This window comes from Gasterosteus aculeatus, chromosome 20 (assembly GCF_964276395.1).
Source record: "Gasterosteus aculeatus chromosome 20, fGasAcu3.hap1.1, whole genome shotgun sequence".
NCBI classification, from domain to species: domain Eukaryota; kingdom Metazoa; phylum Chordata; class Actinopteri; order Perciformes; family Gasterosteidae; genus Gasterosteus; species Gasterosteus aculeatus.
Window position 1 is genome coordinate 9,789,243 of NC_135707.1, and position 26,509 is coordinate 9,815,751.

Sequence of the window (26,509 nt, forward strand, 5' to 3'; positions counted from 1 at the left end):
GAGCAGAGAGTAGTGGCGGTGTAGGCCAGGTGTCCAGGCCCGCGGTTCACCTCGACCCTGAACCATGTGGCTATTCTGGGTAAATAACAAGGGCTGCACTCAGAGGCCAACTTCAGTTACGTGGCCGAAGCCCTGAACGACACGCAGGATCAAAACAAGATTAGACTGAAAGCGGTGGTTTGCTTACTCACGTGAAGGAGGGAGGACCTCTGCCGACCAAAATACCAGTGACTGATTACAAGGATTAGGTTCCAACACTCCAGGTGCACGACAAATAACCTGCCTCTCGTAAAAAGAGTTATCAGTTTTGCACACGTGTCAAAGTAATTAGGACCCTGGTAGGGGATGTGAATTTCATGGTAATGTCCAGTGAAAATGAGGAGGGGGTTGGGAGCATTCCAGCACACTGTGTGTGTGTGAATATTGTGACCTCAAAACCATCCAGCTAGTGTGTTTGAGTTGGAATGAGTAATCCCATTGTTTTCTAAGTTACACTTAATCCAGGCCACTGGTCTCGGGTTTGATGATTTTGTAATCTATTTTTTTTGGGTTGAAAATGCCTTGAGCTGTAAAAATGGTCTTTTAGAAACTAACATCAAGCTAAAATGAAATAAATCAGTTTTAAGCTGTGCCAGTGAGAGCCTCTTTGCATTTGCTTCATGTCCCCAAAATAACTGGGAATTCCACTTTCTGCTTTATGTGTGTTTAATTAGTGTTGCAGGAACAAAAGTATTTTGGCACACTGTAATGACAATTTTGTTTCCAGTGTTGCATAATCTGTTAGTTGATCCAACGGTTTCCAAGAAGGAGTCATTTGGACCTTGCCGGAATGTTTCCTAACTAAACTTTCCCTCACACCAGAACTGGCAGGGGAAGATGGGCCTCCCTCCTTAATGGAATTTCCCGGTTAGGCAGAGCCACGGGAGGGTTGGGCCAATACAAAAACAAACTCAAGCCTGACAGATCTGTCAGTGTAAAGAGTAGCGAGTTAGGAGCGGAGACACATGAGCTTGAGGGGCAGACAGTTGATTTGCTGAGACCTTTTTTTTCTCCTACCAGAGCGACCATCATTGTTTGTGTGAGACTGTGGCCATGTCGGCTGACAGACAGGGCGACGTGTCAAAGGAATCGAAGCCGGAGAGCGTGTTGCTGCGTCCTCTGGGCACGGCAGCCGCCCCCGGGCAGGAGCTGGTGTGTGTCTTCGGGACGGGGGACATGGGGCGCTCTCTGGGCCTGCGTCTGCTGCAGTCGGGCTACGCGGTGGTGTACGGCAGCCGCAGACCTCACAGCTGCGGCCCCTTGCCTCAGGGAGCTCAGGTAGCACTCACCGATCCGCGACGTCTTCTCAAACTCAGGGATGCGACTTTCGTTTGATTGCTCGGCGCGTGTGTTGCATGATGGTCCTGAACAAACTCAAAAGACCGTGTTGGTAAAAGAGACTAATTTCATCAGGTTTTGAAAGTTGACTTAGGTAAACAAAAGCCAGCGATAATGTGTTCTCATTGGCGTCTGCACATGTTGCTGCATGTCGTCTTTCATCCAGTACGTGCTTAACTATCACCCAACATGCTTTTCATTCCCCCGCGTGATGTTCGTCTGATGTTTAACACATTTCCTTTTGGCTATGTTTTGCAGCCAACAGGCCACGAGGAAGCAGCTCGGTCTGCAGCTCTGGTCTTTATTTGTGTTCACAGAGAACACTATGACTTCCTGGAGACACTTGCACCTCAACTCAAGAAGAAGGTACCTCATTGTCAGATGCCTTAAAGTTACATAGCAGCTGGCTGATTTCTTTTTTTTCACTCGCTCTGCTAATTAATTGATTGCAAGGTGCTGGTGGATGTCAGCAACAACCTCAAGAAGAATTTATACCCGGAGGCCAATGCTGAGTATTTGCAAAGGTAAGAGGGATTCAGGGACCACTATAATGCGATTTCCCCAAAATAAATAAATCTCAAAACATTCACTTTGTTTGTATGTTGTTGATCAGGCTGATTCCTGGAGCTCATGTGGTGAAAGCATTTAACACCCTCTCCGCCTGGGCCTTGCAGAATGGACCTTCAGATGCCAATAGACAGGTGCTGAATGTAGTCTGTTGAGAAAATGTTTTGGTTGCACATTGGTACTATATTTGACACTGCAATTTGCAAAAAAAAAGTTATTCTTTTGCAATTGAGGAATACATTATTTTCCAATAACAATTTACAATTCTCTAATGTGTAAACACAGCAGGGCAAAATTGTACTCCTTCAAATAGAAACGCATTTCAGTCAAAACTATATTAATACAACTCATTATGAAGTTTTGATCAAACCAAATTGAAGTAAAAGAAGCCCAATCTGAAGAGTCAGCCTTGTGTCTTTGCTGTGAATGCCCTCTCTGATGTATCCTTGAATCAATTAACTCCACAGTGTCTCTTAGATCTAAGCTTGCTATCAAAGCTGCAGCTACATCTGGGCTTTCCATTCATTTTATTTAGATCCAGTTGCGCAATCCGTGAAAACACATAATAATGTAGGTGTCAGTTGTTGTATTTGGAACACTTCCAACACCATCAATTTGGTGTTGACTGAGCACTGGTGTTTTTACAAAGCCTTTAGAGGTGCTTGAGTGTTCATTCCTCTGGAGTGCAAACAATCCGTTCATCATTGTGCAAGTAAATGCATTAACAGGCGTAAATATAAAATAATGAAGACATCTACCTCTGACAGGGGGCATTTGGAGTGCTTTAAATACCACAAGTGTTCTCATGCTCCAGGTGTACCTGTGTGGAAACAGTGATGAAGGGAAGCAGGCAGTGGCAGAGGTGGCCACCAAACTGGGCTTCACGGTTCTGGATAAAGGGTCTCTGTCAGCAGCCAGAGAGCTGGAGGACTTTCCCCTGCAGCTTTTCCCAGAGTGGAGGATGCCGCTACGCGTGGCCGTCGGCCTCACCGCCTCCTTCTTCTTCTATCTGCTCATTAGAGATATCATCTACGCATATGTTGACCAGGGAAAGGACGTGTCCTTCAGGATCATGGTGTCCCTAGCCAACAAGGTAGACTAGTCTGTCTGGTAAATTAGCATCACTTCCACTTAGAAAGTAACTAACTTTAATAAGGTTTAAGATTTTCCTCAGTGATCACGTCTGCGTTTAACCTCCATCCTTCAGGTGTTCCCCATTGTGTCCCTCATCATGTTGTCCCTGTGTTACGTGCCTGGTGTCATAGCTGCCTTCCTTCAGCTCTACAGAGGAACCAAATACAGGTCAGACGTCAAAAATTGCCTGTAGAGAACACATGCACACAGTATTTTTTGGAGTAAGTGAAAGTATGTTTTGTTTAAGGCGTTTTCCTGACTGGTTGGATCGCTGGATGCTGTGCAGAAAACAGCTTGGGCTGGTAGCCCTGGCCTTTGCTTTTCTACATGTGCTTTACACCCTCATCATCCCCATAAGGTATGCAACATTTCCACACATCCCGTACCGCTTCCCGCAAAGAATTCTCACTTTATTGTTGTCAGCAAAAATGATGACAGCTTTGAGCTTGAAATCATCACTGCAATTTCAACTGCAGTCCATTGGTACTTCCTCAGGAAAACATAGCTTAATGTAATCTAATTTAAAGACCTGCATTATTTCTACTATCATGACAGTTTTAATGTTTAGCTTGTACAGAAATAGATGCATCATTTTGGAAACTATTATTTGTGCTGAGAGGTATTTCTAATATGTTGGATACCCTCAGTAATCTCTAATGCGCTTACAGACGAGTAAAAGACAGAAAGAGACTTGTGAAGTTCTTTGCAGTAGGTGGTTGGTTGCTACGGTGGAATGGAAGAAGATGGGAGGATTTCCATCCACCTTAGCTGAGACGGTTCTGCATCTTCATTCATAATAGTATTTCTGATCAACAGTCAGGTGACGACAGGGTGTTCAGTGATGTTAATAGTTGGCTCCAAATAGTTTTTTCTTTCTGCGGCGTTTCAGGTAGCAGCTTCGTAAGAATGAGGTAATTGCTGTGGCGAGTCTTTTAGCAGCACTTAAAACTAAGATGTGATGCTACACTTTGAATTAAATGTGGTTGGGTTTTTAAACCTAGTGTGTTAAGTAACACATAATGATTAAGACATAGTGGAAAACAATTTGAGAAAGAAAGAGCTATGTAACTCATCAATTGTAACAATTAATTGTAGCACACAGACAGAAAATTACCTGGAGGAAAATACACAAATGATGTCATGGTAACTCCTACCACAGACGTTTAAAATAATTAGGCCTGATGACGGTTTCTTTTTGTCCTTTTCTTCCCTAGATATTATGTGAGATTCAGGTTATCTGCAAGTACCATCTCCCAGGTTAGAAATAAAAGGCACTTACTCATATACAACCAAATGAATTCAGTACTGTTCAAATAAAGAACCAGTTCAAATACCTTTACGTCTTCTTTCCTGTTGCTTTAAGATCAAGGAGAACAGAACGTCAGTGTTTGACACCACCTTGGCCTGGCGTGCTGACTCGTACTACTCTATGGGGATTCTGGGATTTGGCCTGTTTCTCCTGTTGGGAATAACTTCTCTCCCTTCCGTCAGCAATGCTCTCAGCTGGAGAGAGTTCAGCTTCGTACAGGTAGATACCGCCATGTTTGTCCGAGATATTTGATCTGTGTTGTATGTGTTAGTGAGTGAGCCTCAGTGTGTCTGCTGATTCAAAGAGAACCATTATAGACACTAATTACAGAACTCCTCTTGTGCTGCATCTTGTTTACCTTGAAAATCATTGGCAGCTGCAGCTGGAGGAATGTGACATTTCTTATTACAGTTTCCAGTGGTGCTGGCCCTATTGATTCCCAAGCAATCTGTCAGCTTATTCCATGAAACACGTGTGTGTGTGTGTGTGTGTGTGTGTGTGTGTGTGTGTGTGTGTGTGTGTTTGTGTGTTTGTGTGTGTGTGTGTGTGTGTGTGTGTGTGTGTGTGTGTGTGTGTGTGTGTGTGTGTTTGTGTGTTTGTGTGTGTGTGTGTGTGTGTGTGTGTGTGTTTGTACAACTTTTTGAAGCCAGAACAACACACACGAAGAAGGAAAATGGAATGGCAGACAAAGACGTTGGTCATCCTACAGACATTTCTATCATATTTCACCAGCAACCCTCTGAGAAAATAAATACTACCAAGAAATGAAATGTAAGATACTAATTTAGGACATCAGGTTATCTCACTGTGGCCTTGGAAAGCTGCACATACCAGGAACATTTTGTAACGGTATTCCCATCATGTCCATTCTCCAAGATTCCAGCTGTGACCTATGACGTCATAGTCTGTGTGCAAACGCTGCCTCGGGCTAGATAGCTGCTTCCAACTTCCCGTTGGCTAATCTAATGAAAATGTGTTCTAGTTTTCAGTCTTCACAGAAGTTCACAGAAGTTCACAGAAGTTCACCTTTTTTTCACCTTTGCCAATCAAAAAGGAAATTGGTCTAACAATTCATTCAGAAATGTAACTGGATCTTGCAAAGCTCAACTTCCCATTGCACACACTTTTATTCCCTTTATTCAAGCCAGAGTTCGAGCAATGCTTTAAATGTTAAGTTATTCATCAAATGTAATTTAGGGGGGCATATATTATCTATCACCACAGTCTTGAGATGTAGCGATAATGGGTGTGGAAAGGACATACTTGCCTGTTAATTTGAATGTGTATGTGTGTATGTTCTCTTGTGCACACACACAAGTGTATGTGCAGAAGGTATATGAGTGTGTGCACATGTGTAGGTGAAAAGCATGTCCCTGTGAATGTCCATCAGCGTCTTTCAGTCGATAAGCCTTTTACACAGGAATTGGTTGTGTGATGTCTTAACTTTTTTTTCCCCGTCTCTTTCAGTCCAAACTGGGATACCTCACCGTGTTCTTCTGTACCTTTCACACCTACCTGTATGGTTGGGACAGGTTCCTTCAGCCCTATGGCTACAAATGGTACACTCCTCCAGCCTACTTACTCTCTTTAGTGGTGCCCTCTTTGTTGATTGTGCTAAAGCTGCTGCTCCTGCTGCCCTGCGTCAACCGCAGCCTTATGCGCATTCGACAGGGCTGGGAGAGGAACGATGCAGAGGACGGGAGTGCGAGAGTGCTGCTCACATAGAGACTAAAATGACATACACAAAACAACGGCAGAAGAAAACGCAGACACGATGACCATTGGATTTTCAAAGGCTCATGGTTTTAGATGTCAAAGATCCAAGAAACTGCACCGGCAAAGGGAAAAGATTGAAACTCCTTGCCGTCTTTCTTTGGGTAATCTTCTTGCAATTGTTTAATTTTGGAGGAGGAGACACAATGACACCGTGTAGGCTTATTGTAAATACCCTGGAAATACACAAGTACTCGATATTATCGCAGCCAAACAGCATTCCAATACCAGTCTTTGGTAATTTCACAAATGTACATCCAGACGGGTGACATTCCCTGAAACATCGGTAGCAACATTTGACATTAGAGTTTCTCTTCAACCTTCCTCTACTGTATATGGATTTATATTCTTTGTATTGTATTTTAAATCTTTATTATTGGATCTTTATTATTAATGTTGTTGTATGGCAAATTGAACAATTGTTAAATAAACTTTAGCACGACTGAACAAAACTGTCATGCCTCCCTTTTCTCTCCCGTAGTCAAGCGTAGTGTCTGATCCCTCTCCAGGGTTCATCCCTCTGGCCGATCTCCAGGAAACATTTGCTCTGAGCTTTTGGCTTCTCCCCAGTCACCACAGGACCTCATCACTTCATTGAAGGGAGGAGCGTGCATCATCGAAGTCCTCCGCAGAGAGGATAGAACATTTGGATGCGACAGCTAAGGCCCCTGATGTTGTCTCTCAGCATCCCTAAGATAGTGGATCCTGAAGATTTTGAAGAAAGCAGAGAACTAATAACTGGTTGTTGTTGTTGTTGTTGTTGTTGGTGACACGATGATCAAACAGCAGGCATGAAGTCATGCACTATATTGTCACATGCATAAATACGTTCAAAACACAAAACATACACGCCAGCACACAAGCACACACAACTAGTGCAGGAAGATAAAGGAAGGGGGAAAAAACTCAAGCCAAACTACCTACCACATGAAGGAAATCCCCTATTAAAATTGTAATTATGAACGATTGTGCTGCATTTTGTGATGCATGTTTCTGGAGTCTAACTAATGTTAATTCGTTGACACAGAACCAGCTGCTGGGAACTCCACATTGGACAATTTTAACTAGTTGCCAACTTCGCCATTCACTCTTTCTCCAAAGTAAACAATAACTAAATAGAAGTGTGTGCTTGCTAAAGCAGCAAACTACAATCAACGCCAGCTCCACATGACACAGAGAACTACATGAGTCACCATGTTACTCAACACGTATTGACAAGTTGAACATTTGTGACTGTTTGACCAGTCTTTTGATGGCACGATGTCTGATGTTCACATGTGGCACCACATATTTTTGTATACACACTTAAATCAGTCCTCACTAATAAAATAAATAAATTGAAACTTGAAACAAGTGGTGGAAGTTTGACCGAATAAGGGGAGACTTACAACGAGAAATTTGTCTGTGTATTTTTAATGGACTTCTGGGCAGATGGACCAAAACACAACAGCTTACAATCAAGCAAACTACACCAGAATGGAACCGAGGGCATCCTGACCACAGTTTGTATATGCATGTAACAATAAATCCATATAGACGCGTACAGAGAGGGGCTGGTCAGGTGATTTATACGAGTCGATTCTGAGAAAGAGAGCGGGGGTTTCCCAGTTTGAGGGGAGTGGTTTCTGAGAAAGACGAACACAGTCTAATGTTTTGTTAAGAAAGATGGAACTTTCCAGAGGTTATAAAAGTGCTGCAGATGACAGGACCCCGAATTCTCTCCGTGCTGAAGCCATGAGTGTGCGTTATAACGTTGAAGAGGCTCTAGAGCTGATTTTTTCAGATGTCCAGCAAGACAACTCTGATTCACAAGAGGAAGTGGAGGTTGTATCAGAAGAAGATGTGGAGGAATACAACCCAGAGCATGGTGAATCATCTTCAAAAGAAGAAGAAAACCCTGGAGCTGAAAGTGAGACTTTCCTTTCAAAAAATGGCAAAATAACATTGTCCTCAGCCAGCCTGATCTGCAAAACCTGTTCGTAAAAATGCATACGAAAATCTTGAACGTACAAATTCGTAGTGATACATACTAAATAAATACGGACTGCAACTGATGACGTCACCCTATTCAAAGTGAATGGGACCTGCACCCCGTAAACACACTTCGTGAAGTCTAACGATGTAAAATAAACGTGTTATGATTGCATTTTTAACGAGAAATCAATGTTAAATTGTAAGAATACAATACTAACCCTAACCCCCTCAAAAAATCCAACATGGCGGAGAGACGTTCACTCAAGAATCCGACATGGTCCGCCATGTTGTTCACTCAAGGGGCGTGGTTAACCACCGCCAGTTCGTATGTATTGTTACGAATTTGTATGTTCAAGATTTTCGTATACATTTTTACGAACAGGTTTTGGAGATCACGTTGCCTCAGCAGCATATGACCAACACGGCAGCATGCAGAACAAAACGTCTATACAAATAAAGTGAATAGGGAAAACTCAGATAGTCACACATTTTGTGGTGAATGACAAGTTGTTTCTTCAAGCAAGATCAAAATTTGGTGTTTAAAATTCAATTAAGCTGCTTATATGGGGGGTTTAGTGAAGACAGGTCATTTTGACCCGGAGGACATGGGGTGTATACAGGAAATGAGGACAACAGGAGGGTTAATACAATTAGTTAGATGATAAGCCTCTTTGGCCTCAAAGCAGTAATACAAATTGCGTTGCTACTGCATTTCTACAGTGTTATATTGTAAATGTAATCTTATTTTCAGTTTATTTTGTAACATTTGCCACATGGGACTACAGATGAAAAACAACTCTGGCATCTTTACAGCGATGCTTTTATTAACGTGCACTGTCCCTCATCAAATGAACCAATATATAAACTTCAGCTTCACGGAGTAACTCACAACAATGTGACTATTTCAACATAAGAACGACTTTCCTTTTAAATTCTGTTGATTCAGTGGAAAGCCAAAAGCAGTTTTTTACACAACAAGAATCTGGAGGCAAAAGAATATTTCAGATGAGGAAGGAAACACAGAGACACTCAGATAGAAATGAGGAAGCAGTGATTGTACATATCTCGCAATCCTGTTCACGCTGCGCAAAACATCCAGACACCGATTTCACGGTAAGATTTACAGAAGACAAACTGCAAAATACAGGAATTTGAAGTTGTTGTATTACTTCAAAATATTTTGTTTATATGTTTCCACCAGTATTTTTCATTCTAACAGTACAAGGAACAAAAGAGTTAATTAAATTGTTGAACATAGAGTAGCAAATCAAACATGTTGACGTCACTAGAAAAGATAATGAAATAAGTTGTATCTTTTCCTCTTTAGATGACGTTTTTGTTGCTGTTGGTGATGTTGACAGCATGTGCTGCAATTCCTCAAGGTAAATAAAACATAGTTCTATAAATTACGTAAACCTTGGGTAACACATCTAACAGAACAGAAAAGTAAACAAAACACTGCCATGTTTTAATATCAAACTTGAATGCTGTGATAATTTCATGACTGAATTTGTTTCGTTAGGAATTTGTTTTGACTCGACACGAGCAAAGCTCTGGGTGTTCTCTTCTCTTTTCAATCATTTGTGTATTTAAAAGGAAATGCATGTCGAAAAACCTTCATAAAAAAATATAGACCAGCCTGAACAATAAGCAAAGCAAAAAGCTAAGTGTAGTATCAAAAACATTTGTGATAACGATAAGTATTGTCTCTCTTTGTACAAGACATCAAGTGTTTTACTTCCTCAAAATGTTCTTATAATACTGAGCGATGGCGTGCCGAGCTACGCTTACGTGTGCAAGCTCAGCAGACGCTGGTTTACAGGGTACTGTTTTAATACCTTGATGGATGCCTTTAATCCAAAATATCATTCAATGTGTAATCACCCTTTTTTTTTAATGTTGATAACGAGGATAATGTACAATTACTCAGCTTTACACTTAATGGCTGGGAATAATAATCCATACTGAGGAATAACAAATCTTTCCTCTTGTCAGATCTGTCAGGTAAAATGTTCACCTTCCCACAACAAAGTGCCACATCTCTAGTGAAGCTGACGGCGTCAGAACTGCTCTATCGTGCTGTAACCGTCTGTCACAGGTAAAACTGAATGTTCAAAATGAACAAAACAATCCACTGTATATCTCACTGTGGAAAGTATCGCGCCCGATAATGTCTTTTCATTGGCTACAGGTCCTTTACAGACCTTAAGAGAGACCATGCCCTTTTTTCTTTGGCCGCGCCCAGCAATGCCAATGAGTTCCTGATTTTCTGGGATGAAACAAACAAAGAGTTGGAGCCCCATGTCAAGAATGCAAAGACAGAGTATAGAGGATTGGACTACAAGCTGAACATGTGGCACTCGATTTGTACAACATGGGACTCTGACTCTGGACTGGTGCAGATGTGGTTCGATGGACAACCTACAATTAGGAAATTTATCACCTCTGGATCAGCCATCACTGGGTCCAATATAATTACCTTAGGCCAGGTACAGTTTTATTAATAAGCACTATAATAAATGGAATGAATAACCACATTCAACCTTGGTTTATTTTGTGTATCCAGAGTTTATATTTCAGTGCAAACATTGTGCGATTTAAGTTTTATTAAATGTTTCTCAAACCATATTTGTGATCTACAGGAGCAGGATTCCTATGGAGGGGGGTATGACTTGAAGCAGAGTTTCGTTGGCATGATGGCTGATGTCCACATGTGGGACCACACTCTTTCCCCCTGTGAGATACATAAGTACGTGGATGGACTGAACTTCACCCCAGGGAACGTGCTCAACTGGGGCGCGCTGGAGTTCCAGATCACAGGCAAAGTGATTGTAGAAGATAAACTAAATGCCTGTTACTAAACGTTAGAACAACGCTACAGTAATTTCAGCTGTGCAAATCAAGTGGCTTTGAAATAATGTTCAATAAATTGCTTCAAAAGTGTCTCATAAGAGTCATCTTTATTGCTTGTTTGAACACAAGATGTTTTGACATGCATAAAGACAATAAATCAATACAGACATGTACAGAGAGGGGCTTGTCAGGTCATTTATACGAGTGGTTTCTGAGAAAGATGAACACAGTCTAATGTTTACTTAAGAAGGATGCATCTCATACAATTGGTTAGTTGATAAGCCTCTTTGGCAAAGCAAGAAGACAAATGTCGTCATCCAAGCAAAAGTTTAATGGGGGCACATGGTCAGTTGTGTATTGTGTCCCCTGCTGAACCTGAGTCATATGACAGTGGTACAGTGATCACTTTTCGTCTACAATACATCCCTCTCTATTTTTAATATTAACAGTCTGAGATGTTATAGGGTATTAATGTGCGTCTTTACATGGTGGTCAGGGGAAAATTTCGTTGCTACTGCATTTGTACTGAACTATATAATGTTACAGGGAGAGAAATGATTGGCTATTGATGTTTTGTTATGTGTCAATTCATTTTATCCGTTCATAAGTGATACAGGAAACATCTCTGAAAGTTTTGTGTTGATCATGAGAGATCAACCATTAATTTATGTGTGCACCTTCATTTGAAGTAAAGATGTAAGATGTAACAAAGCACAATGCACAGTTGTTATGGAACTATGTAAGTCATTATTGCACCCTTGCAACTGTAGTTCAGTAATTCGACCAAGATGTGAACACATTCATTTCAGAAATAGTAAAAACAAGAAAGAAATGTACATCTGCCACATGGGACTACAGATCAAAAACAACTCTGGCATCTTTACAGCGATGCTTTTATTAACGTGCACTGTCCCTCATCAAATGAACCAATATATAAACTTCAGCTTCACGGAGTAACTCACAACAATGTGACTATTTCAACATAAGAACGACTTTCCTTTTAAATTCTGTTGATTCAGTGGAAAGCCAAAAGCAGTTTTTTACACAACAGGAATCTGGAGGCAAAAGAATATTTCAGATGAGGAAGGAAACACAGAGACACTCAGATAGAAATGAGGAAGCAGTGATTGTACATATCTCGCAATCCTGTTCACGCTGCGCAAAACATCCAGACACCGATTTCACGGTAAGATTTACAGAAGACAAACTGCAAAATACAGGAATTTGAAGTTGTTGTATTACTTCAAAATATTTTGTTTATATTTTTCCACCAGCATTTTTCATTCTAACAGTACAAAGAACAAAAGAGTTAATTAAATTGTTGAACATAGAGTAGCAAATCAAACATGTTGACGTCACTAGAAAAGATAATGAAATAAGTTGTATCTTTTCCTCTTTAGATGACGTTTTTGTTGCTGTTGGTGATGTTGACAGCATGTGCTGCAATTCCTCAAGGTAAATAAAACATAGTTCTATAAATTACGTAAACTTTGGGTAACACATCTAACAGAACAGAAAAGTAAACAAAACACTGCCATGTTTTAATATCAAACTTGAATGCTGTGATAATTTCATGACTGAATTTGTTTCGTTAGGAATTTGTTTTGACTCGACACGAGCAAAGCTCTGGGTGTTCTCTTCTCTTTTCAATCATTTGTGTATTTAAAAGGAAATGCATGTCGAAAAACCTTCATAAAAATATAGACCAGCCTGAACAATAAGCAAAGCAAAAAGCTAAGCGTAGTATCAAAAACAGTTGTGATAACGATAAGTATTGTCTCTCTTTGTACAAGACATCAAGTGTTTTACTTCCTAAAAATGTTCTTATAATACTGAGCGATGGCGTGCCGAGCTACGCTTACGTGTGCAAGCTCAGCAGACGCTGGTTTACAGGGTACTGTTTTAATACCTTGATGGATGCCTTTAATCCAAAATATCATTCAATGTGTAATCACCCTTTTTTTTATGTTGATAACGAGGATAATGTACAATTACTCAGCTTTACACTTAATGGCTGGGAATAATAATCCATACTGAGGAATAACAAATCTTTCCTCTTGTCAGATCTGTCAGGTAAAATGTTCACCTTCCCACAACAAAGTGCCACATCTCTAGTGAAGCTGACGGCGTCAGAACTGCTCTATCGTGCTGTAACCATCTGTCACAGGTAAAACTGAATGTTCAAAATGAACAAAACAATCCACTGTATATCTCACTGTGGAAAGTATTGCGCCTGATAATGTCTTTTCATTGGCTACAGGTCCTTTACAGACCTTAAGAGAGACCATGCCCTTTTTTCTTTGGCCACACCGAGTATTTCCAATGATTTCCTGATCGTCTGGGATGAAACAAACAAAGAGTTGCAGCCCCATATCAGGAATGCAAAGACAGTATATGGAGGGTTGGACTACAAGCTGAACATGTGGCACTCGATTTGTACAACATGGGACTCTGACTCTGGACTGGTGCAGATGTGGTTCGATGGACAACCTACAATTAGGAAATTTATCACCTCTGGATCAGCCATCACTGGGTCCAATATAATTATCTTAGGCCAGGTACGGTTTTATAAATAAGCACTATAATAAATGGAATGAATAACCACATTCAACCTTGGTTTATTTTGTGTATCCAGAGTTTATATTTCAGTGCAAACATTGTGCGATTTAAGTTTTATTAAATGTTTCTCAAACCATATTTGTGATCTACAGGAGCAGGATTCCTATGGAGGGGGGTATGACTTGAAGCAGAGTTTCGTTGGCATGATGGCTGATGTCCACATGTGGGACCACACTCTTTCCCCCTGTGAGATACATAAGTACGTGGATGGACTGAACTTCACCCCAGGGAACGTGCTCAACTGGGGCGCGCTGGAGTTCCAGATCACAGGCAAAGTGATTGTAGAAGATAAACTAAATGCCTGTTACTAAACGTTAGAACAACGCTACAGTAATTTCAGCTGTGCAAATCAAGTGGCTTTGAAATAATGTCCAATAAAGTGCTTCAAAAGTGTCTCTTAAGAGTCATCTTGATTGGTGCTTGGCTTGGTTGGACACAAAATGTTTGCCAAGAGGCAGAAATGTTGAATTTTGAGGCCCCACAACAAAGGCAAAACGTTGATATTAAAGTAGCTCTAAAACAAAAATGATAACTCTAACTAAGAATTGCCGAGTTACACCATTCTTCTTTAAAACTCATTCTGTATTCATTATGAATGTGTTCCCAAACATTATTACCTTTACTTTTTTTCACTTCTTGGCTTTTTAGAATCAGATCGGATATTTCTATCCGTTGTGCTGATCTCTTCTTTAAATGGACAAACAAATCTCCATTCAATGGGTAAGCAATACTTTGTAGACTCTCCCTTGTATGTGAATGGGCCTATTCTCAAAATATTGGCACAGGGGGCAAAGTTTCTCCACATTTCATCACTTTCCCAGTTCTTTGATTGTAAATCACACCCAGTTTGACGTTTGATTGCTCATGCAACTCACTCTTTGCAATGCGTCTCTCAATCAGTAAAACTAGCCAGTCCCATGAATCCACATAATGAGAAGGTTACGGAGGCTAGTAACTAACAAGGACATGCACATTAATTACCAAACATTCTCTCACTGAAGAAGTTGCCCAAGCAATCAACTGCTGCAGAAGCTTCTCATGATGCCCGTCAGAAGAAACCAACAAACTCTGGACCTTTATGTATTTCTTAAAATCCCAAAAGTTGAATAACATTTATTTCCGCAATAAACTAGACTGCCCACCAGTTGCTATAGCAGCAACAATAGTACTCACAATGAACACCTCTCTTTTGCAAGTCCTGTTGAACCAATTGAGCATATGTGCTGGGTGAGAACTCAAAGGAGTCTATTGTGTTACACTAGCAGGACGCTGATGAAATGTTGGCAACAATCAGCTTTAAGTTTATTCGTCTACAGCGTGACTGTTTCTTTATTTACTTATTTATGTCCTTCACTGATAATAATTATGTCCTTCTGTTGCCTCTTAAGAGGACTTTAATTAATATCAATTGTGAAAGTGCATTGGACCATTAATTGGTGCAAAAGGAGGGATGACTGTTTCCCCCTGAGTTAAAGTGGCACGAATGCCAGAGATCCTCCCTGAATGGCCACAGTATGAAATGTCATTTGGTTTCCATCTCCTGATGATATGACAAGGTCCAACAAGTTTTCCATGTAATGTTAAGTTGTAAAGTTGCAATGTGATTAATCATTTATAAACCCCAATAACTAGCTGCGCTTAAGAATTAACTGCCTTAAGTTGTACAATTGTAAATAATTAATTGGGTGTCATGTAGCGCCTTCACTGGATCTGTTTCTTGAATGATTCAATAAATATATTTACTCAGTATTCATTCATTTCTGCTGAAAAAAGCCGGAGCTGAGTGTTTGTAAGGAGTCCTCCTCAGTGTAATAATACTTTGGTAAAACTGTGGATTAAAAAGTGTCATTTCAAAGAACGGGAGGATTTCTATCACAAATATCAAGTTGTGTTCTGGATGCAAAGCGAGGCCACTACGACTTTGCAATTAGTTAAATTATCTTATCTGTGAATCTAAGATTTGGTGTTTATTAGTTTGGGCAAGAAAATTATTACGCAGTTATAGCTGGACATACATAATCATATTATAGATTTCAGGGTTGCCTAGTTGTGTGAAATTAAACATGAGTGCAAATGACAAATATAAGCTCACTTGTTTTGCAGTTTTTCTATATGTGGCTACATCTTAATTCTTCTTCTTCTTCTCCTGAGGCAATATTGGAAAGCTGTATCTAACTTCAACATCAGCACACGCGCGCGCTCGCACAACGCAATGGCAGGAAATTGGCTAATGTCAACAGCAAGTTTTTGGGTAATAGGAGAACAAAACAACCTGAGAGGCTGTAATGAATTGTAGATTGTGTGTGCAGATAATGCTGTTATCTAATGCTGATGTTTGATAAGAGGATGCCTCTGACTAAATGTTCTCCTTTGGGCAAGAAAGACGCTGCACGTTTCTCTTGTATCAGAGGGCTCTGTCATGGCAACACCTGCTCCATCGTCCTCACGTCCCCCCTCTGCATCTTTATAATCTGACAAAGTTCTGTTTTGCACATACTAAGGTCTCGTGTCCTTTCCACCTGATATGCTACTTAGCCCACATGTTGTTTTTGCAGAGCGGGAGTCACATGTGTACCCAGCTGCTCTGCTTTAACTTATTCACACTAGACTGTAACTCAGGTGAATTAATATCCAACATTCTCACGGTGTCCTTTTAAAAAAAGGTCAAAAGTTTAATTATTGGTTTCCTCATATTATCATCACAGTGGAAACATTGACACATTAGTCTTATTTGCCTTTGTCAATCATCAAATGTGTACATACTGTAATTGCAATTGTATATAACCAGGATCCAACTCACCGGGGAGAAAAACACAAATCTGACCTAAAATCTTGATGCATGAAAATAAGATAAAATAAATATTATGCATACATTATCATCACAGATAACAATTTAGTTCAGTTTTTATATAATTTCCTTAACAGAGCACAGCTGTTAAGTCCCCAGATCTTCAGCCTACAAATTTTGCTTTAATTTTTGGAAAGAAATTCTGTTATTGGTTAGTGGATACAGTATGTGTTGTCATAATAGCTGAATGTGATTACATTCACACATTCAGTTTTCACTCTGTGTGTGGAATAGTACTGATTGAAGAGTGTTTCTCAGAAGCAATATGTCCTCCAACTACATATTATCTAAACTGTGGAAGCAGAGAGTTTTTTTTCAGAAATGAACAGGATGAAACAGTTACTAGCAACTTGGAAAAACGTGTGGAACGTATCTCTCAATTACATACGTTGAGTGAGTCTACTGTGCTTTTCATTTTAGGTTTAATGTTGTAGAATTATTTTAACTCCTTAGAGAATTTAATTCAACAATTTTTCATCATGTGTTAATTTAAGTTTGTTTAATGCTGTGCAGGATTCCTAAATATTTGACTACTGCTGGGCAACGGTTTTTAAATAGTTAATACGGTTATGTGATATTTGGTTCTGCCTTGTCTATTGCTTTTTGGGTGATGTTCTTCTTAACAGTTCATTAAAATTGGCACATTTTCCAGTCCCGTCTCATGTGCATCCTTTGACATAAATCATTTGATAAAATTCAGCTCAGACTGGGAAGGGTTTGGGTCCCCTGGAGATTCTGGGCCCCTAGATATTAGCTCAACAAGCCTTGATGCAACACATTTCTTTTTAATCTCTAGCATGTTTCAGAGACTCAATTCTGTTCTGTGTCCCTGTGGTGCTGCGAGAGCACGACTCCCAAGGTCACATCCGTCGTCTCTGTCCTATGGGCAATTACGATGTCAGCACATGAAGACACAAGTAGCACTGGTTGCTGCATCAGCATCTGCAAGGGAATCATATCAACTGGGGACATGGACACATGCGTGAATTTCATTTTTTTTTTTTTTTTATGTTTGTCAGTTAATGCTGTATAATTTGATGGTATGCATCAAAACCGATGTGACCGGGGAAGTTCCGTATCTGAATCTTCAGTATAGTGGCTTGTGATTGTCTGTATATTTACAATTTATGATCCATTGTTCTTTACTTACCAAGACAAGCAATATTATAAACTACTCGCGTATACTTGGCAAAAGTCAGCACTTAATAAAATGAAATGTGAATAATATATTAGACATTTAAGAGCAATGAACAGCTCTTTGGAATATCAGTTCTGTTTTTTCAATGCATGTTGCTGTTGCTACAACGAAGCACATGTCTGCAGGTCTGGTTGACTCGGTAGGTTGCATCTTACCAGTCATCAAGAAGTGTGATGTGTTGTTCTATTTAGCAATTTCCTCACTTTCTTGACCACATGTTCATCTCTGAATGACTGTCAGAATTTGTCCAAAGGATATGGCATTAGTGATGCTGCACGTCGCTTGCAAACATCCGGGGACTTCCACCACAAATTAGGCTGCAGGATATGAGCTAAGTAACACACTATTCATCTTAAACGCCTGCCTTTGACATTCCTGCTGAACCAATCAAGCATTATGTGATGTGTGAGAACTCACAAAAAGACTTAAAATGTGCCAACTGCTCGCTGATGTAATGAAGGGCAACTTAGAGTCAAAAGAAACTTCCGTTCGAAACAGCTTGTTACGGTTTTATGAATGCAACAGATTGACAGACATTTCTTTAAGTGTTGAATGTTCACACAGCGTTTAACTATTTAAAGACATAACAAAACCAAAGTTTCTGTTATGGTAATTTAATTTCAGTAATTTAATATCAAAATCATGTTGTTACAAAGCAAAAAACAACGTCCATAATTTGGCAGTGCACATTTGATTTTAAACCTCCATTTGATATCCAAATGTAAATGTCACAGATTCAGACTCCTGGTTGAACTTTTCAATTGTCTGTTTCTTTCCCCATAAATTTGACAGTTTATCTCTGTCCATAGAATTGAAACTCAAGGCTGGAAGCACGTTTCCAACGTTCCCATGTTTCCATATTCTTGCTGCTTTGCTTCTCAACAGCTCTAGCAGAAAAGGCACTTAATATTTCCCTTGTAGCACCAGTCTCTGTCATGGAGGCAGCTGATCCATCCTCCTCTCCTCCCTACACTGGATCGTCTGAATAGGTTTGTACAAACTAACATATCCAATTCTTCCACACCCGCTATTTTGTGCCACTATGGACTCATCTGCTGATCAAGTCACCGGCTATTGACAAACTACTAACCTACATTCTGCTAATACTTTGGCCCTAATGCTTTAGGGCCAAAGTACATTTCTGATCAGATGATACCTTATGAACCACCACGAACCCTTAGGTCAGCTGGGACGGGTCTCCTTTCTGTTCCCAGAGTCAGAACTAAACACGGAGAAGCAGCGTTCAGTTTTTCTGCTCCACACATCTGGAACAAAGTCCCAGAAGAGGTCTGCTGAGTCCCTCAGCTCCTGTAAATCCAGATTTTCAGTCTTTTCTGTTTGCTGTTGCCTTTAATCGACCGTTTCTGCAAGTCGGAATTCTTGAAGACATTCTTAAATTACATTACATACAATTTTATTCTATCTGAAATCTTTTAACGTCTAACGTTTAACGTTTTTATCCTTTTAATGACTTTAAAAAAAAATGTTTTCCTTGTATCAATGTTCTTAACTGTTTTTAATGGTTTTACGTGAAGCCCTGTGTGGTCCTGTTTTAGGAATGTAACACCCGTTCCTCCTCCTCAGTCGTTCTGTTATCCACTGCTCTTGCAAAAAAAGAAAGCAACCTCAGCGGAATAACTTGAAGGGAGAGGAGAGAGGTAAGCGGAAACTGATGCTTATGTTCATCAGAACAATGGTTCAGCGCAAGGTATCAATCCATTTTTCTCCACATTGGGTGAAAAAGATACAAACATCAAAGGAACAAACATCAAATCTGATTTTCTTTTCAAAGCTCAAAGAAAATAAACATTATCCAGGGACACCTGTCCATTTGACTGAAATAAATTGTTTCGTTTGACTGATTTTAGAATTCAGAGCATCGTCGACTGATCAAACGACACAACAATGCACGAAATGAAACTTTTACTTTTACTCACTCTACATCCCAACCTGAATACTAAGAGATTCATTTGCATTTTACAAAATTAATAGAAAGAGGAATATTTTTTTATTTATTATCATCGGTATTTCTATTACTATTTGTAATGTATAATTGATTTGTTTTTCACCTTAAAAATAACGCCTGAGAGTTCACAAGTCGGTGGCCTTTTCTATCTCCCCGTCTGGCTGCGTCCGTTCCCAGCCTTGTCGGATACGGGTCAGGGTTCGATCCACGCAGGGGAGGAGGACCAGGGCCTTCAGCACGAGCACCACAGAGGGCACAATCAGACAGAGCATGGAGCCAGGAGGGGTGTACCATTTGTAGGTAGAGGGACGAAGAAATTTGTTCCAGGCGTAGATGTAGCCATGCGTCGTGCATATGAACAGGGTCAAGTGGCCCAGCGTAGACTGGGAGAAAAAAATTCACATGGAGTGGAAATGTTAAAACAGTTGTGAGTAAGTACGCTTGATGCTTAAAAGATACAATGTTTCCCTCAACGCGTGAATGTCACACCAAATTTAAATAGTCGTGGCCAGCAGCCTGTAGCCTTGAGTAGGCACAAAAGAAACAGATGCCCGTCTCTTTCCAGAGCTAACAAGATCAACCCACCAGCACCTCTTAAGCTGGGGGGTTCGTGTGCTTTTATCTCCGAAAAGATAACACACTTGGAGAAAAAAACAATCCAGCACACAACTCTATAGAGAGACAGAGACGTGTAAACTACAACAGGAGCTTTAGGAGAGCCTGGATGAGGGGCTACGTGGCCGTTGCATGGATCCAAATGAGCCATTTTTGCGGGTTTCCGTTCATTAAACTAACCAGGTGCTGGTGTTTAGCAGATACAGGGAGAACATATGTTTATTTTATTTTAAATGAATTAGTTTGCATTAAATTGACACCATTTTCCATTTTTTCTTAAATATGAATTTGATATGATTCCAGGGTAGTTGTTTTTGTGGCCCTAGAGGTCTTTGAGGCTCAGTTATTGTTAACTACGTGTATAATTAAACATTTGGATGATGATGTTCTCATCCACAGTGACGCAGAGCAAACAGCACAATAAGAAAACATTCATATTAATGAGGCGCAGTAATTAACGGCGCCCCTATAGCGCTAATCAGGGATCTTCTTCAAGCCATTTACAACAGCAAATCCTTCTGCTGCCAACATTCAACATTCAATCATTTACATTCCTTGGTTGATAACCCCTGAAGAAGAAATACGTTTAAATTGAAACCAGTTGCTGTTTTTCACAATTCTTCTCACCGGATCCTGAGAGTTATCTTAACCTGAACCTCAATCTGTGAGTCACATTCCCTATCTGAGGTTTACTTAAGGACCTGACCTTTACAGAAATAGACCTGTGACCTGTATTAACAAACTCCTCCCTGATGATTGTACCAGTTGTCATAAATCTATTTAATGAATAACTTAACATTTAAGATCCTGGCTTCATCCAGGCTTCCACTCTTAGGCAGATAGTTAACTAGCCTTTGGGGATGTGAGTGCCAGAGACATATTGCTTTTACAACACCTTTTTTTTTACGTATCTTGGAAACTCCAAATACAGATTATCACAGTGCTAAAAATAGATATGTTTTTACTAATAATGAGCACATGACTGACATAATGTCTGAGGCCTTAGGTTGATCGCGCGCACATCCGCCCACACTCCAACACATGCACGTAAAGCACTCTACATTTCCCACTGCGCTCTGACCTGTATGAAGTTGAACTCTCTCCAGCTGAGAGAGCCTCCCACCGAGGGCAGGGATGTCAGTCCTAGCAGGACAAAAAGAAAGAAGCCCAGGACTCCCAGCATATAGAATGAGTCTTGACCCCATGCCTCGGTGTTATCAAAGTAAAGCGGGGTGGTTTTGTTGTTGTTCGTCTGAGGGAGATAGACAGACAGTGCTAAAAGGGTGGTTAGCTTAATGTTATACTTCTCTGTGTGCAGGATCGTAAAAACACTGCAGGGTTTGACCAAGCCTGCTGCTGCACCTCATCCACCACTAGCGAGATGAGTTTGTGCCTGACAGAATAGCGGGTGGAAGTCACGAATGTATAGATGGCGTGGAGAAAAGCGAAGGCCAGTGCAATCAGACCCATCTGCTTCCTACACCGCATCCAGCGGTCAAGCCAATCAGGGAAGCGCCTGGAACATGCAAAACGGAGCTTAGACCTCAGAAATGGATCGTGCACAAGCAGTGAGGATTTTTGTGATGTTTTGTTGTCTGACCTGTATTTGGTTCCTCTGTAGAGCTGAACGAAGGAAGCTATGACACCAGGCAGGTAGCACAGAGACAACATGATGAGGGACACAATGGGAAACACCTGAAAGATGGGGGATGAGTCCTTTAAAGGGGGACGACATAATACCATCAACAGAACATTTAACCTCGGCAAACCATTACCTTGTTGCCAAGGGAGACTGTGATTCGGTAGGAGATGTCTTTCCCCTCTTCAACATATGCGTAGATGACATCTCTAATGAGCAGATAGAAGAAGAAGGAGGCGGTGAGGCCGACGGCCACGCGCAGCGGCAGCCTCCACTCTGGGAAAAGCTGCAGGGGAAAGTCCTCCAGCTCTTTGGCTGCTGACAGAGACCCTTTATCCAGAACCGAGAGGCCCAGCTTAGTGGACAGCTCTGCTACCGCCCGCTTTGCTTCTGCACTGTTCCCACACAGGTACACCTGGAGCATAGTGGGGGTTGTTCTAAAAACGGGGTTTCGCAGACACTTCAAGAAAAAGGTTGGTGATGTACTATACAAACATATATGTAGCAACCTGAAACATGTCTATTTCTTGCTGATATAATATCAATGTGTACATTTAAAAAGCTTACGTCAAAACGTCAAAAAAATTACTTCAATTTTTCAACAAATACCATAATGTGCCCTAAACCCGCAGCAGACCAACTCCCAAGCCCAAACTAGACTAAATTTTTTCTGTAACTCTTTTCAGCCTCTGATTTTGTGCACTAGTGCCTGATTACAACAGCAAAATGGTGTTTGTGGGACTAATTCAAAATAAACTGTGTCCATGTACATTTTTCATCGAAGGGAACCTGTCCCCTATGTCCTAATCTTTATGTGCAATGTTACACCTCAAACTAATAAAATATAAACATTTTCCTTTCTTTTTAAGTTGCTAATAATCAGTAATAGACACATGCACCCTATACGTATACTGCTCAATATGTAATCCTGTTTCTAGATCTTCACCATGCTGAAGGTTATTAACACACTCACGGCTCTGTGATAAGACGATTAACTTGTTTGTAAAGGTGGGAAATAAAGCGTATTATCCAAAGGCGAATGACAGCTAGAGAGAGAGAGAGAGAGAGAGAGAGAGAGAGAGAGAGACAGAGAGAGGGCAGTTTGATGGGCAGATAGTGGAGTCAGTGGGATGCTGCAGTTTTCCCCCAGGTGTGTGTATAAGTGGACCGGGCAGCCAGCCATGACTCCCTCCATTACTGCACCAGTAACAGCAGGGGAAGGCCAACAGACTAAATCTTCATCTGAATGTAAATGTGACAGAGGCACAACCCCGCTGTGGATCTGTTCAAATTGCTGGCCGACGAATGGCGCACACTTAAAAGCAGCTGCATGTGTACTGTACCAACACGTGCACCTCTAACGACACACTTTCAGAGGCTCCTGTTTTCTCACAATGCCTTAAAAAAAATTGAGCACTGCTGTGGTGTGTGTGTGTGTGTGTGTGTGTGTGTGTGTGTGTGTGTGTGTGTGTGTGTGTGTGTGTGTGTGTGTGTGTGTGTGTGTGTGTGTGTGTGTGTGTGTGTGTGTGTTGAAGCGGATTCAAGGCAGATTCAGGTTTGGTCTCCAGAGGTTTCATCTTGTTTTCTCTTTGTAGCTGCGAAACTAAAGCTGCAATAAACAACGGTCTTTATGCTGTGTAACATTATGAAGTGTGTTTGTTTATTTGTTAGCGTGTGCGTTCATACAAGCACTGTCCTAGTTTTCTCTCTCTTTTCTTATCCATCAATCACCTTCAACTAAAATGAAATCAATTCCCTAAATTCTGTGTGGTTTATGGAGAAGCATTCATGTCCTATTATCAAGGGGCCTGAGAGATAGATTTCCAATTTCCTCGGAGGAAATGTTGATCAATCGTTGCCAGGTGTGAAGTTGCACATGAAAAGATTAAGTTAATAATCTCTGTCTTTGTATCTTATCAACACAGACTCGGGAGCATCCTTGCGTTTTCACACTGATATAACAGCTTCCTCACTTGCACTCGTCTCTCACCTGTTTTCCTGCCAGAAGTCCGTTCTGCAAAGCCCAGGCAGACAGCGTGTTGAGTCCTTTCACCACAGCAGCTCCAGGGACCAGTCTGAGGAGCACACAGCAAGGGCTTTAGCTGCCATTGTTTCTAAATTCCAAATAGAGAAACAGGGAAAAACACTGCCTGATATGGTGGGAAATAATGTTTCCACTTCAAATAAATATAAACACAGTAGGTCGGCCCGACAAGGGAGATGCAACCCCGCTATTTTGTTTCATTTCCTTTGGATTCAGTTCAAAGTTTTGATGTCTGAAGTTTCTTTTAGGAGCACTTTCACAAAAAAAAGATTTCCGGCATTAAAAAAAAAAAAGGCGGCACCTACTTTTGACGGTAGACCCATGTTATATTTTTCTGCAGAAGCTCCATTGATAAAAAAAAAAGACATTTATTGAAGCCTTCACATCCAGCGTCTTTCTGATTGAGGTGTCCTTCGTTTCTTCTATTTGCTTTTACAGGAGTCTGTTACCTCTGCAAGTAGGTGGCGTTGGCCTCTGGGTACATGTCTTTCTTCAGGTTGTTACTGAGGTCCACCAGCACCTTGTAATCCACCCATCAGCAGCGCAGGAGACAAAGGGAAAAAATGTTCAATCAATTCAATTAACTCTTATCTTGTCTCATACATATTACTATTACACTCAGAGAGACTGTTGAGCTAATCAGAAGGTACGATGAAGGTCTGAACAGAAATTAACTCAACAAAAAGGAAATCAATGCAGATTAAGCCATGTCAGCGGTATTGCGATTCTTTTATTATTATTCACATTACTTTTTATACTACAGACAAGTACAAACTGTTCCACCATCATTAATCACAATTCCTGATTCTGATCTGATTTCTTTTCGAAAAAAAAATGTTTTCATATCTTCATGATGCCTTATCTGCATTATTTTTGCATATGTTATTTTTATTGAGGTACATACTGTTTTCATTTGTATTAAAACATAATATGACTATGTATGAAGCGTTTTAATAATCACAAGATGTTTGAGGAGCTACATTCTTTGCCTTTGACCTCTTCGCCTGCCTGCACAATAAATCGTGTATCACAATGAGAGGCACAACTCTTTGAAGTAAAAACTGGGGAAAGGTTGTGTTACCTGGAAACAACGATCAAACAGTAACGACCGAAATACTAAGACTGTACACAATACCCATAACAAAATAATTTATTTAAAGGAAGGAAAGGAAAGGAAATGCATCAAATAATTTGCAATAACTTTGAATCACGTCATTACTGTGCATTGTTGCTGTTGTTAAATCAAATTAGAACATATACACCTTATTTTCTACCTGTGGATCTGAACAACTGAGCATTGTTATAACTTCATGATTAAATGATCTGTTTGTGAGGTTACCGGTATACTGGGACTTGTGGAGTGTGGAGTGAGAAATCAATCTGATTTTTTAATTCCAACATCAAACATTGATTCACCTTCCCGTCAAGATGATGTGCCATCGTCTCCAGGAAGCCGTAGTGTTCTCTGTGAACGCAGATAAAGATCAAACTGGCAGATTGGGCTGCCGCCGCGTGGCTCATCACCTGTACAAAACACATTGAGATTAAGAGACATGAACGTGTTTGAGCCGCACATATACACACACACACACGCGCACAATTCAACAGTCTAAAAGTGCAATGTTAAGCCCATGAGTGCTACCTGAGCTCCCTGAGGCAAGGGGCCACAGCTGTGAGGTCTGCGGCTGCCGTACACCACCCCGTAGCCCGACTGCAGCAGACGCAGGCCCAGAGAGCGCCCCAAGTCCCCCGTACCGAAGACACACAGCATCTCTGGCACAGGGGCAGCTGCTGTGCCCAGAGGAGGCAACACGCTCTCAGTCTTCATCATCTCCAGCAGGCTACTCGCCACGGATGTGTGTTCTCACTCACTCTCACAGTTTCTGCTGTGTAGGTTATATTACCCTGGAATCTGACCTGCACACTGCCTCTCCCTCTTTAAGTGTGCATGACATCATTTTTAACCCCCTCTCTGCCCGCCGAAATAGCGCATATGTGTGTGTGTGTGTGTGTGTGTGTGTCTGTGAGATGTGGTTGTTTTTAACGCCTGCAATCAACAACCGAGGTCATATTCGGAGTGGAGCATGCGTCGCATAATGATGAGTCACTGTGGGTAATCATGATATTTAAAAGTGTACTTTTTGTTACAGTACGTGCAGCCAAGAGTTTGCATCTGTCGATGTTTTTAATATTTATTCTCTGCTCAGAAACACAGAATTGGACTTTTACATGAAATGGAAGAAAATCTCATTCTGCTGCTTTCCAGGCGTATACCTTATTCTTTCTCTTACCACACTAGACATGGAAGACGTCTCCTGGCCAACAGATTCATTATCATTTCAAAACCCACTGTTCCAAGCAAACGACTGGGAAAAGAATCTGTGCAAATAGCGTTCATGTCCCCGTGGCTGAAACATCAAAGTGGTGACACGAACAAACTCAGCAGAGCAGAAAGAAGCTTGGCACACATGATAGTGTTTTGTGGGGCTGCTTTACTTTGTATGAATGCGTGGCTTTGCTTGCCACTGTTTTTTTATCGGCCCGTGTGTGTGTGTGTGTGTGTGTGTGTGTGTGTGTGTGCACACTGAAATGG

At 40.9% G+C, this 26,509-nt stretch overlaps 4 protein-coding genes across 6 annotated transcripts; 3 read left to right on the forward strand and 1 right to left on the reverse strand.

Moving 5' to 3' along the window:
* Positions 1-854: 854 nt before the first annotated feature.
* LOC120810330 (metalloreductase STEAP4) lies at positions 855-6,612 on the forward strand. Its single transcript, XM_040164786.2, has 10 exons — positions 855-1,317; positions 1,636-1,743; positions 1,831-1,901; positions 1,991-2,078; positions 2,759-3,037; positions 3,152-3,246; positions 3,326-3,436; positions 4,293-4,335; positions 4,442-4,606; positions 5,855-6,612. Exons 1-10 carry the CDS (start codon positions 1,093-1,095, stop codon positions 6,110-6,112), a joined length of 1,443 nt encoding a protein of 480 aa, XP_040020720.2. The 5' UTR covers positions 855-1,092; the 3' UTR covers positions 6,113-6,612.
* Positions 6,613-7,820: 1,208 nt separating this feature from the next.
* On the forward strand, positions 7,821-11,077 carry LOC120810332 (serum amyloid P-component). Of its 3 annotated transcripts, none has more exons than XM_040164788.2 (5): positions 7,821-8,069; positions 9,462-9,516; positions 10,130-10,232; positions 10,326-10,623; positions 10,777-11,077. In XM_040164788.2, exons 1-5 carry the CDS (start codon positions 7,944-7,946, stop codon positions 10,993-10,995), a joined length of 801 nt encoding a protein of 266 aa, XP_040020722.2. In that variant the 5' UTR covers positions 7,821-7,943; the 3' UTR covers positions 10,996-11,077. The 3 variants fall into 3 exon arrangements, with proteins under 3 accessions (XP_040020722.2, XP_040020723.2, XP_077951209.1); XM_040164789.2 differs by lacking the exon at positions 7,821-8,069 and adding an exon at positions 9,079-9,247; XM_078095083.1 differs by lacking the exon at positions 7,821-8,069 and adding an exon at positions 9,313-9,368 and having other exon boundaries at positions 9,460-9,516.
* An 875-nt stretch (positions 11,078-11,952) lies between these two features.
* Positions 11,953-13,999, forward strand: LOC120810333 (C-reactive protein). The gene is made up of 5 exons (XM_040164790.2): positions 11,953-12,173; positions 12,388-12,442; positions 13,052-13,154; positions 13,248-13,545; positions 13,699-13,999. Exons 1-5 carry the CDS (start codon positions 12,066-12,068, stop codon positions 13,915-13,917), a joined length of 783 nt encoding a protein of 260 aa, XP_040020724.2. The 5' UTR covers positions 11,953-12,065; the 3' UTR covers positions 13,918-13,999.
* A 3,736-nt stretch (positions 14,000-17,735) lies between these two features.
* Positions 17,736-25,866, reverse strand: LOC120810331 (metalloreductase STEAP4). The gene is given in 10 exon segments (XM_040164787.2): positions 17,736-20,001; positions 21,315-21,485; positions 21,596-21,749; positions 21,834-21,928; positions 22,009-22,287; positions 23,863-23,947; positions 24,366-24,436; positions 25,333-25,440; positions 25,559-25,794; positions 25,797-25,866. Coding segments are annotated over 10 exon segments (1,527 nt in total). The 3' UTR covers positions 17,736-19,743.
* Between the last annotated feature and the right edge of the window lie 643 nt (positions 25,867-26,509).

Bases quoted from the DNA above. Each gene is read 5' to 3' on its own strand.
- LOC120810332 (XM_040164788.2), top strand. From the start codon at position 7,944: ATGTCCAGCAAGACAACTCTGATTCACAAGAGGAAGTGGAGGTTGTAT. The intron at 8,070-9,461 runs GTGAGACTTTCC...TTTCCTCTTTAG, and splicing joins AGAAAACCCTGGAGCTGAAA to ATGACGTTTTTGTTGCTGTT. The intron at 10,233-10,325 runs GTAAAACTGAAT...CATTGGCTACAG, and splicing joins GCTGTAACCGTCTGTCACAG to GTCCTTTACAGACCTTAAGA.
- LOC120810333 (XM_040164790.2), top strand. From the start codon at position 12,066: ATGAGGAAGGAAACACAGAGACACTCAGATAGAAATGAGGAAGCAGTG. The intron at 12,443-13,051 runs GTAAATAAAACA...TCCTCTTGTCAG, and splicing joins ATGTGCTGCAATTCCTCAAG to ATCTGTCAGGTAAAATGTTC. The intron at 13,546-13,698 runs GTACGGTTTTAT...TGTGATCTACAG, and splicing joins ATATAATTATCTTAGGCCAG to GAGCAGGATTCCTATGGAGG.
- LOC120810330 (XM_040164786.2), top strand. From the start codon at position 1,093: ATGTCGGCTGACAGACAGGGCGACGTGTCAAAGGAATCGAAGCCGGAG. The intron at 1,744-1,830 runs GTACCTCATTGT...ATTGATTGCAAG, and splicing joins CACCTCAACTCAAGAAGAAG to GTGCTGGTGGATGTCAGCAA. The intron at 2,079-2,758 runs GTGCTGAATGTA...CTCATGCTCCAG, and splicing joins CTTCAGATGCCAATAGACAG to GTGTACCTGTGTGGAAACAG.